At 54.0% G+C, this 13,908-nt stretch overlaps 1 protein-coding gene across 2 annotated transcripts in view; it reads right to left on the bottom strand.

The window, feature by feature from the left end:
- Positions 1-3,586: 3,586 nt before the first annotated feature.
- The window catches only part of LOC144724255 (uncharacterized), a 51,569-nt gene continuing 41,247 nt past the window's right edge, over positions 3,587-13,908 (bottom strand). Inside the window, exons 21-26 of one of the 2 annotated variants that reach the window (XR_013586454.1) lie at positions 11,822-12,001; positions 9,905-10,231; positions 9,515-9,661; positions 9,004-9,180; positions 4,951-8,352; positions 3,587-4,390 (exon numbers count right to left, since the gene is read on the bottom strand). Coding sequence is in view for 1 of the 2 variants with exons in the window: in XM_078603228.1 (XP_078459354.1) it covers positions 8,161-8,352; positions 9,004-9,180; positions 9,515-9,661; positions 9,905-10,231; positions 11,822-12,001 (1,023 nt within the window). In the remaining variant the exon portion in view is untranslated. Of the gene's footprint in view, positions 8,353-9,003; positions 9,181-9,514; positions 9,662-9,904; positions 10,232-11,821; positions 12,002-13,908 lie in introns of both variants that reach the window. The other variant, XM_078603228.1, reaches the window with a different exon arrangement.

Below are 13,908 nucleotides of genomic sequence, written 5' to 3'. Positions count from 1 at the left end.
GGCAGTCGACCGAGGAGGAGGAGGAGGCCCAAGACCGGTCCGGATATCACTGGCGACTGATGTTAGCCGTGCGAACGCACTGAGGACTCACGGCGCAGTCGGTATGCTAAGCACTGCGCCACCGCTCCCCCGCCCACGTGGAGTTTGTTGAACCGCGATTGCAACAAAAATCCATCGGCGTGTCTAGAACATTACCCGGGAATCGTGGAAACTCCTCCAGCAAAGTTGTTGTGCACGCGTGCGTGAGAGAGATGCACATCTCGCGCGACCGAAGGTGGTGAGCCGCCGTGCGACGATCGCCTGGGATCTGGAAATCTAAAACGCAGCGCTCGATCCTGCACGGCCGCGTGGCGGCCCAAGGAGAGAGAACTGCACCTGAGGTGCCTTCTAGCCCCTGGATGGATCATTGCAACGCACGGCGGCTTGGCAGCGGGGGGAGGGGATCCTTCATCCTGGAAGAGTTTGTTTTTATTTGATCAGGTGAGGCCAAGCGAGAGATGCAGTCAGCTCGTTTTCAGGAGCGGCCTGGACATCACAAATGAGAGCCCATCACCTGGGAATCGATGGCAGCAGCCAAATACTCTTAAACGCACGGCTCATCCAGCGGTGGAGTGATCATGACCCACGAGGAGACACGCAGTAGTAGCGCGCACAACGTGAAGTTTTATTCGCACCGCTGCTGTTTATTTTCACGAGACCGCAAGTGTGCAATGGACACACGTCACACGCACCCCCCCCCCTTTCACCCCACGTTGTACACACGGCTACACACACTCTTTGTACGCGACATCGACATCACAATAATCATTACATTTGAACATTGGTTTTGTGTTGTCGTCTTTTGTCATTTCATTGTTTCTCGTACGATCGCCCCGCCTCTCGTAACAGCGGCGCCTTGCGATTTGGACACGCGTGGTGTGTCCCCTGTGTGCATGTTTGCACGTATGACGTACAGAATATGTTTGTGGTGGTCACACGCAACAAAAACAACACACAACAACGCAAGTGGTGGGGGAGGAAGCTACGACGCTCACAACAACGAGCAAAAGAGCGTCGGGCTGATAAAACACGGCGAGTCGAGACGGCGACCGCCCCATCACTCCCGGGCACCCCGCTGCCAGGGCGAGCACGTCGACGCTTCAACGTGGCCTCCAAGTGCACCCAGCCTGGCACGAGCGCTGCGAGCGAACGGGTCCGCTCGTTGTGTCCCGTGGTTTCTGCTGTGCAGTCAAAGGCAAAACAAAAAGAAACGCGTTCACAATTTTTTTCAACATTTTAATTATGAACGCGTGACGTCACGTCTATTTAAATTTAGCCAAACAAAAATAAACGCGGATTAGACGATCGCGTGGGACTCGCAGCAGACACGGACCCCCACCCCCACCCCCAGGTCCCACTGTGCAGTCACAGACACACACAGCCATTAAACGCCCCGTGTTACATTTCATTCAAATCCTTCTCGCAAGAATAATGAGGTGGACCAAAGTCGATTGGCCACTTTGCCGTGTCAAGTCAACGCGGAGACGCCGCGTGTGTGCGTGCGGGCACGCTCCGCGCCAGCCACACCACCTCCCCCCCCACCTCGTGTGCCGTGTCGGCCTTAATAGGCGCTCGCGAACAGCACTTGCCCCAACAGTCCGTGAAGGCTATACGGGGGTGTCTGCACTACCCACGTGACACAGGGCGCTCCGAATCATATTCAGACGGAGCTCACGTGGTCCGGGTGTCGCACAAGCGTGTTCACCAATCATCAGGCGCGTGCAGCGTGCACGGGTATTAATCTGCACGCGAACAGAGAGGATCGGTGACTGTGCAAGGAGAGATTTTGGGGGAGGGGGGGGGGCGCTCGGAGTGCAGTTTTCAAGAAAATCCTCTTAGACGACTTCCCCAACCTGGCACGGCAAAGCGTGCAGACGTCGTGGCCACCCTGGCGCTCGTGCCGTGGGCAGCGCAGCGAGATCGCGTTGTGCCCAACTTCCATTCTCCGTCCCTCTACGCTCACCGTGGAGTGACTCATGCAGCCAGCTATGGCTGCAGAGTTTGGTAGAACATGATGTTTACGTCGTTAATTGTGATCACTGTTTCATTGCTTTTATGGCTTTATTTTGGTGATTTTCGAAAAGTTTTTCGGTTTGGCCATGTTTGTTTGTTGTAGTACAGAGTTAGACTGATGGCCTTAATCTAAGTTGTCTTGTGGTTGTTGTTGTTTGACTTACATCCCACTGGGATTTTTGCACACAGTGTTGGTGTACGGTGCTTTTTCTGCAATATTTTTCTGTCTTTTCTTGGATTTTCTGTTTGCACATAGTCACTTTAAGATGTTTTCTTGTTCATGTTTTTGTTTTCTGTTTGTTGCGGTTGCAGCCGATTCAAGAGCCGAATGGCTCACAGGGCTATACCTAATAAATGAACTTGAACTTGAACCGGGCGATTCGAGCACGGTCAGATAACAGCCCACGAGCTCCCAACGGCGTGGGGACAAGCAGGGCGTTCCTGTCATCCCGCGGTGGGGGTTTTTTTTTACGAAAAACAAATAAAGCGGCGCGTGATGTGCACGAGACGTCGCAATGAACTTCGGAGCAGCAACGACGCCGCCGCCGCCGCTGATCAATCCACGGTGGACCGGGAGGGAAGATTGCCATTGACGAGCAACTCCAGACAGCGGCGATGACGCGCACCGCAAGCAGTAGTTGAATGGCAGCGTGCGCATTGCAAGTGTTCACAGGGTGCACGTCCAGACTCTTCACACCGCGGGGGATAAGGCAGAATACCCCATTAATGGGCATTGTACAAAAAGTTAAATGACTGCCGTTAGTGGAATTGGCTACCACCCCCAAGCACCGCACACGAACCCCACACGAACCCCACACGAACCCCAGACGAACTCCATCCGAACCCTAGACGAACTCCATCCGAACCCCAGACGAACTCCATCCGAACCTCAGACGAATCAGCGCTTTCTCTTCGACATCGGGCCCGCGTGTTGCAGACAATCTGACACGAGTTCATGACTTCGACAACCGATAAAAAAAAAACATTTGAACTTTCAGGTGACTTTAAAAGCTGGCTCGGATTATTGGCACCGCAAGCTGCTTGCCAATGTTGGTGACCGGTGAAGATTGAACGTTGGACAAACGTTGGTCCAACCACACTCCAACTGCGGGACATGTTTACTGGGTAGCGTGCTCTTGAAAGTCAATTGATGAAAGTGCGGAGTCAACGGTGCGCGCACACAAGACAAAGCTCCCCCGCGTAGCCTGGCGCAGAGTGTTGGGGCAAGTGCTGTTAGCGAGTAGCACCTATGAAGGCCGGCACGGCGCACGAGGGGTGGGTGGCCAAAACCACGCTGGGCCGCCTTTGTCTCCCCAGTGGCGATGTTTACTACACACCGAACCGGGTACGCATGAGGCCGAGTCGACCTAGGGGAGGCCCAGGACCGGTTCAGATAATCGTCACCGGTGTTTACGCGAGCGGTAATCGAACCCGGTTCGCCGGATTCGTAGCGCGGCGCACAAACCGCTATACCTCCGCTCCCCACACGTACGTACACACACGTACACACACGTACACACACGTGGTCTCTATGTTAATTTGTATCAGCTGCGCTTTAATACAGGTGACAAGGCGGTGACGTCACAGGAGCGCAAAGAAAGCCCCCCCGTGAAAGTCGGTCGCGTCAATAACGGAGCTTCAAAACTCGCTGCGTGGCGACACAAACAAAACAGCCGTTTATTTTTTTTTGCATTGCATCCTCCTTCAGTTAAAGTTAATTACTAATAATTAAGATCGGCAATAACTTACGTAGTTATACATATTTTATAGTTAGGATAAGGCGCCCACTTGCTTAAATGACACACGATTAAACGGGCTCAGCGTAATTATGTCCAATGATTACATTATTAATAATAACAGTTATAATTGTGCTTATTATCCCTTGATAAAATACACTATGTACAACAATTGACGAGATTACAACTCACGGATATATACATACACACACACCGAGCTGGCCTCAATACAAAGCGGAATCCAGGCCTTGCGGCCCACCACTCAGGGCCCCCCCCCCTTCCCTGCTCACCAATCACAGGCGCGTGAATCACGTCGTGGACACACCGCACGCGCCGGATGCTGCCGAAACAAGCCCCCCCCCCCCACACGTGATGCACAGCGCTCCCATTCCAACTCTCAAAGAACCCTCGCGACATCGCGCGGGGGGGGGGGGCACGCGCATCACGCAACGTCACGTGGGGAGGCGTTTAGCAAACATCAGGCGCGTGCGGTGCGTCACGACAAATCGTGCGATTGCAACTGGGAAGAGTGGTAAACGCGGGAAGCAGACGCGACCGCAGCGAACGAGATAACTGCAGTCCGAAGCCCAGCTGTAGTGAATCTCGTACACACGCGCGTGTACACACACACATGTATACACACACGTGTACACGGGGGGGGGGGGGGGGTGTATTATTGCAACGCGAGAGGGGAAGCGGTCAGGAAGGGAACACCACGGGGACTCGGCACGAGCACAGGGGACGCGTGGACGCGAGTCGAACTCTGCACAACACTGCGTGTTTGGACGGGAGCTGAACGAGATTCAACCAGAACCGGACAAGGGCGGCACTGATGGTCCTAAGCTTGACATTTATACTGCGGCTAATTCCAATACCGACCCTGACACCGGCTACATTCTGGTGCGAGATCCTAACCCCGACTCTGCACTCAACACAAACCCTATTCATGTGTCTAACCCAAAGAGCCCACCCCCTAAACCAAACCCCACAGACACAAATCTTGAGCCCGAACCATATTTATGTCCCTAACGCTCGCAGCATTGCAGGCAGCAAGGTTCACAGTGAGGAGGTGTCTGTAATTCAAGAGAGGTCTCCCCTACGTGGTCAAGTGAGGGTGTCTATCAGAAGAGACTGCTTAATAATCTGACGGGGGAAAAAAAACATGGATTTCAATGTGTTAGGGCTTGCGTTAGGGTCAACAGTTACGACTGGAATTAAGAGTTGGGTTTAAATGACATTTCAAACCTGCTCGTTTTTGCGCGTAGGTTTCCTCCGGTATGCTCCCCGCTTGTACAAAATATTCGAAACGCCATCAACCACACGAAGCAATGCGGCCAAAATCAATGACGCAGGACCCTCCTGTTAGAGTCCCGAGACGGTGCAGCTCTCCTGAATACCAACAAAGCCTCAAGTTGAATCGTTCATGATTACCATTTAACTTCAACCCTAGCACAAACACTATCCCCCCCTCCCCGCTTTACACAAAAGTCACAATTTCACACTAGTCCTGAATAAATAAAACAAGAACCCAACATACTTCCCAAAACAAGACTCTCAAACCGAGCGCGGCTGTGATATCTGCGCTAACGCGTGTCCGACAACGCAGTCCCCAGGGTCGATCATTTTTGTCGTACAGAGTTCGAATGGTTGGCGCGTCCTCTTCGGTTCCCAGGCGGCGAGAGGGAATCTCGCCGACGTTCATCGCGCGCTGGAATAGGAGGAGGTCGCGGCGAGAGGGAGGGGGGGGCAACCGAAGTCAGCCAAGCGGTCGTCAGAAAAACTCTCTCATGATTATAATTCAAATTTCGCACACCGACGGCGACGTTTGCTCTGCGTGCGTCATTAAGGCAGGTAAATATATAAAATCGGGAACTCGTTTCATGAGCGCGCTCCCTTTGACGGAATGCGCGCGGAGCACATAAGGTACGCGGCATAACAACAAAAGTAAAAATAATCGTGAATCGCACGCGCTCAGCCGCGCGCAGGCGGTGCAAAACAAGGGCACGGCAATAATAACAATTCCACGTTGGGTGTTTAAGGTTAGGAGTAGGGCTATACACAGGATCGCGATTCCATTGGCCGACAATGGAGGCCACCCCCCCGCCCCGGCACTCGCGACAGACCACAGCCTGCGGCGACGGGCCGAGCGGTCGGCGCGCCGTGCCAGAATTTATGACGTGCCGCGAATTCTATCACAGAGCCGCTGAAAGCAATCGCTCAGCATTTACTCGGCGATATCGCTGTAGCGAATGGGAGATTCTCACACACACGGCCATCCCCCCCCCACCGCCTCTCATCCCCTCCCCAACTCTCTTTAAGCCCACTTGGCCTATAGAGGAAAGTGCCGTTAGCGAGCACCTATTAAGGCCGGCACGGCACGCGGGTAAAAGGTCGAGGAGTGGCCCACAGCACAAGGCCCATCATCGTCTCCCCAGACCTCACCGTCGCCTCCACGATTTCAGGCTGAGTGAACCTACGAGGAGGCTCGGGCGAGGTGCAGGTCACAACCCACAGCGTCGACGGGGTCGCACCACTGCCGCGCAACCCAATTCCCACTCACCCACCCACCCACGCACGAGAGGTAAAGTGTTCGGGTAAATTCTAGCAGCAGAACTTAATTAAGGCATAATCTCCTTACTCACCCACGACAAATCAACCACCTCGAAAGTGCAACATCAATTCATTACCAGACGAGCAATGTTCGTTCAATTCTGTTGTTGTAGTAGTTGTTCTTGTTTGTTAACAGCATCTGCCGGCAACACACGTTGCTTCCGCGTCCGACGGAGCGGCGCGTCTCGGTGCTGCGATGTGCTTTTGTCCGAGCGCGGCGGTGCCGTCTGGACATCGCTCCAAAGCGTCGTGAGGGCTTAGCTTTTACCCGGGTTACACCACATCCAGTAGACATCCTCTCGCTCCGGCTGTGCTGGCTACGGGTCACGTGCCACCTCCTCCGGTCTATGACCAACGAGCCGGGAACATGATTCAAGCGAGAAATGAAGCCCTGCACGTCATCGCGAGTCGAACTCTATTGCACAGTCCACCCCTTTAACAAACGCACGCACGGACACAGCCTCCTGCAGTACTATGTACAGGAAGTCCAAACTAACTTAAGTCCGATTTTGCATTACGCTTTAGTGGTTGTGGTTTTATCCCTTTCCGTGTGTCCACGTACAGCAAGAGCATGGGCAAGGAAGACGGGAACATTGGGAAGAACGAAAGGACCAGTCTGAAGAGGGGAAGAACAGTGGGAACGTAAGGGAATTGAGAGCGGAAGCTTTGGGGGGGGGGGGGGGCCAGAGAGAGAGAGTCAATTGGAATTACGACCTCCGAGCACTGGGCCACAAACGAGTCCGGAAGTGCGTTTCCCTGTCACGCAGCAGCGGAGCAAAAAATGAGATGCAAATGAGCGCTCGCAGGAGACCGGATAATCCGCGGCAAGCTCAGCAAGCGGCAGCAGCAGCAGCGGCAGTCATCAGGGAAAGGACTTAATGCAAACTCAATCAGCAAATGTGTCCTGTTCGGGAATATACGCGAAATCCAATTGTGAATGTGAACGTCAAGATGCCGAGTGGGTGCAGTGGCGGCGGCACTGCGCGGGTTAGCGGAACGAGCTGTGAAGTCGGCGAGTCCCGAGTTCGATTCCCGGTCACGGCCAACATCAGCGCTGAGAAATATCTGAATCTGAACCTGTCCTGGGTCAGTCTACCTCCGTTCACCAGCCCGCACCGACCAGCGTGGTGAAGTACGGTCGAATAACCCCCATGATCAGTACAACGTCGCGAGTCCTTCATAGAGCAGTGGATTGGCCAAGCGGCAGTACATTATTGCGTATTATTATTATGTAATGATGCATAGGGTCTAACCTCACGATCCAAACATCACATCACAATCCATGACCTTCAATTACTTTAGATTCGCACAATTTGTTCGCGTAGACTCTGCTGCCAGGAGGGGCGCTGCTTCACCACAAAGGTAAACAGAAGACAGTAACTTCAACCGCCGAATCGTGACGAACGCAGCCCAACTTAAAGAATGAGACGATCGCAAACCGCTGGATGGGAAAAAAAATATTTCGAACGTAATCGGCATCGTGCAGCAGTGGTGGGAAACACATTTCCGGAAGAAAACGCAGCCTGCCCCCCCCCCTCCCGAACCCCAGTGTTCCAACGCTGGTCTCTCAAGAATCAACAAGTTCAACCCGCGGACAGGGTACGACGGATGAGTGGGTGTCACAAGGTCGAGGTGGTGGTGGCGGCGGCGGCCCGTGGAAACACATTTCCGGATGCAAACGCAGCTCAGTGTTCCAGCTCTGGTCCTTCGGGACGACAAGTTCGACCGACCCCATGACAGGGTCCAACGGACGAGCGGGGCGTCACCGGGCGGCGGTGTTGGAAGTGGTGGTGGTGGTGGCTCGGAAGGCGCGGTTGTCATAGATCTGTGAGAGTGTGTGAGCCGTGTCGGCGAGCAGTGCCTCGAAGATGGAGTCCACGGCCTGCATCTTCACCTCCAGCTCGTCGTCCTCGTAGCTCACCCACTGCGGCTCCTCCTCGTGCAGGTCTCGCGCCTGCGGGGGAGGGTGGACGCGACGTCAGTGAGGGTGGACACGATGACAGGGTGGACACGATGGGAGGGTGGACCGAACAGGAGGCGGGGGTTCAATGGAAGATTGTGGACGTGAGAGGGGGGCGGTGGAGGGGAGAGAGGGTGGACATGACAAGGGCGAGGGTGGATATGAGAACGGGAGAGGGTGAACCGCGTCAGAAGTACTGGCGCTGTGAACACCGACAAGAGAAGAGAGAATGAGAAGGTCGCGGTGGGGGAGGGGGGAGCTGCCTGGCATCAGCCCTTCCCACACAAACCACGTGGATGCGAGCATCAGCCCTGACCCGATTGCACTTGGCCAGCCAAACACCAGCACTACCTCTAACCCTGAACACCAAACCTGCCAGTTAGATGCAAGCTCTAACCCACGAACCAAGTAAAGACCAGTTCTAACCCCTAACCCCACGAGGCAACTAAACACCAGTTCAACATTTTCATCAAACAACTCGATTGTCACAAATTGTCACCGTGAGAGTCCAATTTAAATCGACGGAGCCAAGCATCAATCCGGTGCCTGACGGCAGCGCAGCACCAAGAACGCGAGCCTCCCGGCTAAGGACAGTACGAATTAACTGCCCGACCCCGTCACGTCTGCTGTGACGGCGCGTCTCACCAGGATGATGTCGACACGGTCGCGCGATTTCTTTCCCCACTTGACGGCGCGTGGGAGGTCGGGCTTGCGCCCTCCGATTCCCGGCCCGGCGGTGGCGATGTTGGCGGCATTGGCGTCTCCAGCCGCACTGCCCTCAAACAGCCCTAGCGAGCGCAGCACCTCCGTCTGGATCAATGTCTGGGATGGGTGGGAGGGAGCGAGCGAGTAGCGAAAGACAGACAGGAGGATTAACGTGATGGCAGACAAACGTTAACGATCGTCGTCATCGGCCCCGATCCATCCGCTCCACCGCTGAACAATTCACGAAGCTCGTGCACCACGAGTCCATCTCGTCGGTTCCACCTCCGCGACAAGACGTCCTTCCGTGGGGCGCGTTCCCCCCCCTCCACCCCGTTTGGCTGCCGCTCCGTCGTTAGTCCCGACCGCCGGCCACTGTAGCGGAGAGCTAGAGTTACGTCCGCCGCGGAGACGGAGCGAGGATCCGGGCTGCGTAGATCGTAGGGGTTCTCACCGCGATCTCGTTGTCGCTGTGCACGCCCCCGATGCGCCAGAGGTAGAGCGAGGATCCGCGGCGAGGTTTCATCCAGGGCGGGCGGTCGGTGTTGGGGTCGTCGGCGTGCAGTTCCATGAACACCTCCTTGGTCAGGTCGAATACGGACTGTGGCAAAAATTATACAATTGTACCGTAAGATGACAGTGGTTGAAATAAAGAGTGGGGTTGTCATTATTACAAGTGGCGGTGTAGTTATGGTGACAACAGAACAAGAGTTGGGGTAGTGATAGGTCGGCCTGGTCTTAGCTGGGCTGCAAGGGCAACCTTCGCTGCCCCAACACAGTGCTGGACCGCATGCTACGTGCGATGCACCCATCGCACCCCGGCCCCCCCTCCCCGCCCACGCACCTGCTTGTAGACGCGGCGGCTCACACTCTCGATGTCCTGGCCCCGGCAGTCGGCACCCAGGTAGGAGCGCGGCGCCGTGACGTGGCGCGCGTTCTCTCCCAGCTCCGTCAGCTTGTCCAGCTCGGAGAGAGCGGCGCCCACCAGCGCCGCTACCTCGGCGTGCGAGTGCGGCACGGCGAACAGCGCCTCCTCCTCCTCTTCCTCCTTTGCCCTCTCTTCCTCCTCCTCCTCCTTGGCCTTCACGTCGACGATGCGCCCGGCCGTGGCACCGACCGATTCCGGAGAACCCGGGCGACCCCCTTCGCCGAACCGCACGCCCCGAAGGCTCTGCGAGGGGGAGCGAATCGCACGTCCGGATGTTGAGACTCAAAATCATGATCACGATCATTCTGAGAATCCCGACTGCAATGATGCCGGTGCAATGGTGAGCATGCCGGATTGGCAATCCGGAGGTCGCAGGTTCGATTCCATTTCCCGGCGCGGCAGTTGGAAAGTTTCTTAAATAACCCTCCCCTCTGCCGCCTCCGCCTCCCCAGCAGTATAAATGGGTACACCGCAGTCAGATGATATTTACATCACTTGGCGGGGTAAAGTGTGGGTACTCCCATCTATTACACGATGTCTGAGCGGTGCGAAAATAAAGGCCAGAATACCCACAGGAGGGGCTCTCTACGAAGCACATCGTGGCGGCAGCGCTAACGCAGCAACACCGATGTCCTCTACTACGCTCACCACCCGGACGAGGGCCACGTCACATGGCCCGGACCGTGGTCAGCGCGGCCGGTTGGCGAAGGCAGGTTAGCACATACGTGGAAGCGCCGAAGTTACAGAACAACAATGGATTGTGCTCCACCGCCCACCGCTGCCCACCACAGAGGCCCACAGCTGCCTCTGACCACCTGCTTGCGTACAGTGGGCGCCCATACAAGCACCATGCAGGCTCGACCCGGCTTAGCTTGTGGAGTCTGGCAACGTCGGGCCCGTTTCGGGCGATTTTGTTCACCGGAGACACATTCACAGCGGGCGCTTATTGATCCGACGCTCATTTCCGCCGAGTTATACGAATCTCTTTTGTTTTATTCTGCCGCGTTTTTTGTCTTCACAGGAAGAAGCCATTTCCGGAGCCAAGAGGAATCGATCGGGAACTCGGCGTTCACTTTGCAGAGATATGGCTGCTGCCTACTCACGGCCACTTACATCCAAGATCCGCGTCTCACTTGCCAATACCAAAATATAAAAAGGCCAAAAGAAGAACACACGGCACACAACCGGACTTGAGTCTTAGCAAAAAAACCACGGGCGTGGCGGCCGCCAGCGATTAATCCGGAATCTCAAACGTATCGAGTCGACACATTACAGTCACAACGCTCGATAAAACAAAACACGGACAGTACGAAACATTTTATCATCATCGTCATCATCAGCCATTATCAATCCACTGCTGGCAGAAGGCCTTCCCCCAAGTCGCCGCTACCTCTTAGAGAATAGTTTTTTTTCTTGTTCTGACATGGGTTGCACGTAAATAATTGTCGGTGTTTTTGTTCTTGTTGGTTTGCACATTCCCTCCACCCTGCCATGTCCTGTAACTGATGCCACTACCGACAGCCCAAGGCTGTGGCTGTCCTTCTATCGCAGAGCTGCTTAGCTCAATGGGGCCTGCAGTAAGTGGGTACCAAGACACAAGTGAAGTGCATATAATGATGTCAAAACATTAAATTTAATGTATTTTTTGTGGGCACGGTTGAACCAAAAAACCCGAACAACCTGCTCACGGATAATCGCGAGTAACTGCCACTACAAGTTTGCTTTGATATGGCGCTCTCAATGCAATGCGTCAACGGGTCCTTTGCCAACAACACTCTGAGCTAAAACACTCGAACAGCACTGGTGCAGCAAGACGACTTCATTGCCTCCCACCTGCTGCTGCTGTTGCTGCTGCCGCAAGGCTCGGCGATTGCTGCTCAAGCCAAAGTCCTCGTCGAACCAGTCCTGGTCGTCCTGCAGAAGGCCGGCCTCCAGCAGCGCGCTGCTCAGCCGCATCTGGGCCAGCGGCGTGCTGAGGTCTTCGCTCGAGTCCAGGTCGCACTCGGGGCTCACCTGGGCACAGGAAGGTTAGCCAGGTGAGAGCTATTGGGAGCCGCGATGGCGAGATGGTAACTCCCTCGCCTGCCATGCAGAAGGTCGTGGATTCGATCCCGACCCTGACGACTGTATATTTGGAGTTTGCATTTCTCTCTCCACGTCATCATGTGGATTTTTCTCCTGGCCCTCCGATTATTCCCTCCACATTTAGATTCCCACGTGATAAGCCACTTTGTTGCGCTACCATTTGTGGCCAGGTCGCTTGTGAAAAAAGAGCTGTAAATCTCAGGGGGCCTTACCTGGTAAAATTAAAAAAAATGTTTATTTAACCTCTCACTTAGGTCAGGGGTGGGGAAACCTTTTATTTTCTGAAGGCCGAATAAGATTTCAATGCAAAGGCCCTTACTTTGACAGAAGTGACTGAGGAGGCAAATATGAAACACATAGATTTGGGAAGATGAACACTATTGCCCTCGAGTACTCGATTAGTGCAGCTCAGTTGCTTGCAGTGATGGACGTATGTATGTATGCATGCATGTAGAACTTCTTTCGCACCGTACGTAGCCAACCATGCCAATCAGAGGTACGGACTACTATCATTTGCAGGCCATTTCGAAGTGGTAAGCCTCACACACCCGTGGACAACAGCTAATAAGGTTGCAGGCCATATCTGCCCCCCCTGGGCACGAGTTTCTCTACCTCTGACCAAAGGTAAAAAAAAAACCTCATCGTAATATTTCTCCGTGCAAAATCGAAATAAGTGTTAGCGCTACCTGGTGGGGGAAACGCGGCATCACGCCCAATGCGGAGAGTGACCGGGGCAGCGGAGGACTACACGTCCCTCGCGTGCACGGCTGTTTAGTTGACAATTGTCGTGAATTTTTAGAAATCATGAAAATTCACCAGCGTGAGATGTAAAAGCAAACAACAAGAGCTCTTATTTTGTAGATGCCCAACCCGGGCAGCATCTTCTGAGCTGTCCCACACAAAAGAAGGTGTCAGTTTTGTTGCCAGATAAAAGGGTAAAAAACCAATTATCATATTTTGCTACTGGCAAAGGAGGTTCTCCAATGGTGTCCCACACTAGTTTAAAGGCTTGTTATTGAGGAACTAACGATACATATCGACATTCTGGCGTCGCTGCTGTGGTGTGACGTGCTTCAGAAGATGATGTCACTCCATCAAAAGTCTATTTATGACCCCCATAGTCTTTAACTTCCCTCTCCCACGTCGCTCTTAAAGCTGCCCACTCATCATTGTGCAAGCTCGCTGGCCCGCTGACGCAAAGCGTCACGACAAATGCAGAGGCACTTCCTCATCCGTCCTGTGTGTGAACGCCCCCGCTGCCTGTTTTTAGAATACGGGTGGACATGAAGAGTGGCCGGAGCGCAAGAGGTAATATTTTTAATGGATTAGGGCTATAAAGTAAATTTTTATAAATCGTAAGCGACTCGAGATGGACTTCCCAGAAGAAAGCCTCGGATGAAGTCTTTTAATTTGTTAACAATGAAATAAAATAAATCATCTGGCGTCCTTCAGGGGTGGAAGGAATGAATCACCCACTGCCACCGGCGAATTTAATTGCCGCGATTCAAGTTCACCATTCAATCCAAGGATCGATTCATTTGTTTACCACCGCGATGGGTGGCAGCACCTCCAGTGGCTGCGAGAGTGACAATCACCCATTGCTGTACAGCTCGTACAATATCGAAACACCTCCGATTCTTCTCATACGTGCAATTCGACGCCTAGTAAGCTTACGAATTGATATTAATGAGACCCCGTTTAATCATCGGTGGCCGGAGCCGGGAAATCGAACCCCAGGGTCTCAACGGTGCTCGAAATCTCGAGCCAAGGGGCCACACAATGCGACACATTAATTCAAAGAGTGTCGCCCCGATCTAGATTCCTTCGAATCGAAA

Source organism: Lampetra planeri, chromosome 20 (assembly GCF_965212315.1).
Source record: "Lampetra planeri chromosome 20, kcLamPlan1.2.h2, whole genome shotgun sequence".
NCBI lineage: Eukaryota > Metazoa > Chordata > Hyperoartia > Petromyzontiformes > Petromyzontidae > Lampetra > Lampetra planeri.
Note: the sequence above shows the minus strand (reverse complement) of the source record. Positions and strands in the feature narration are given on the sequence as shown.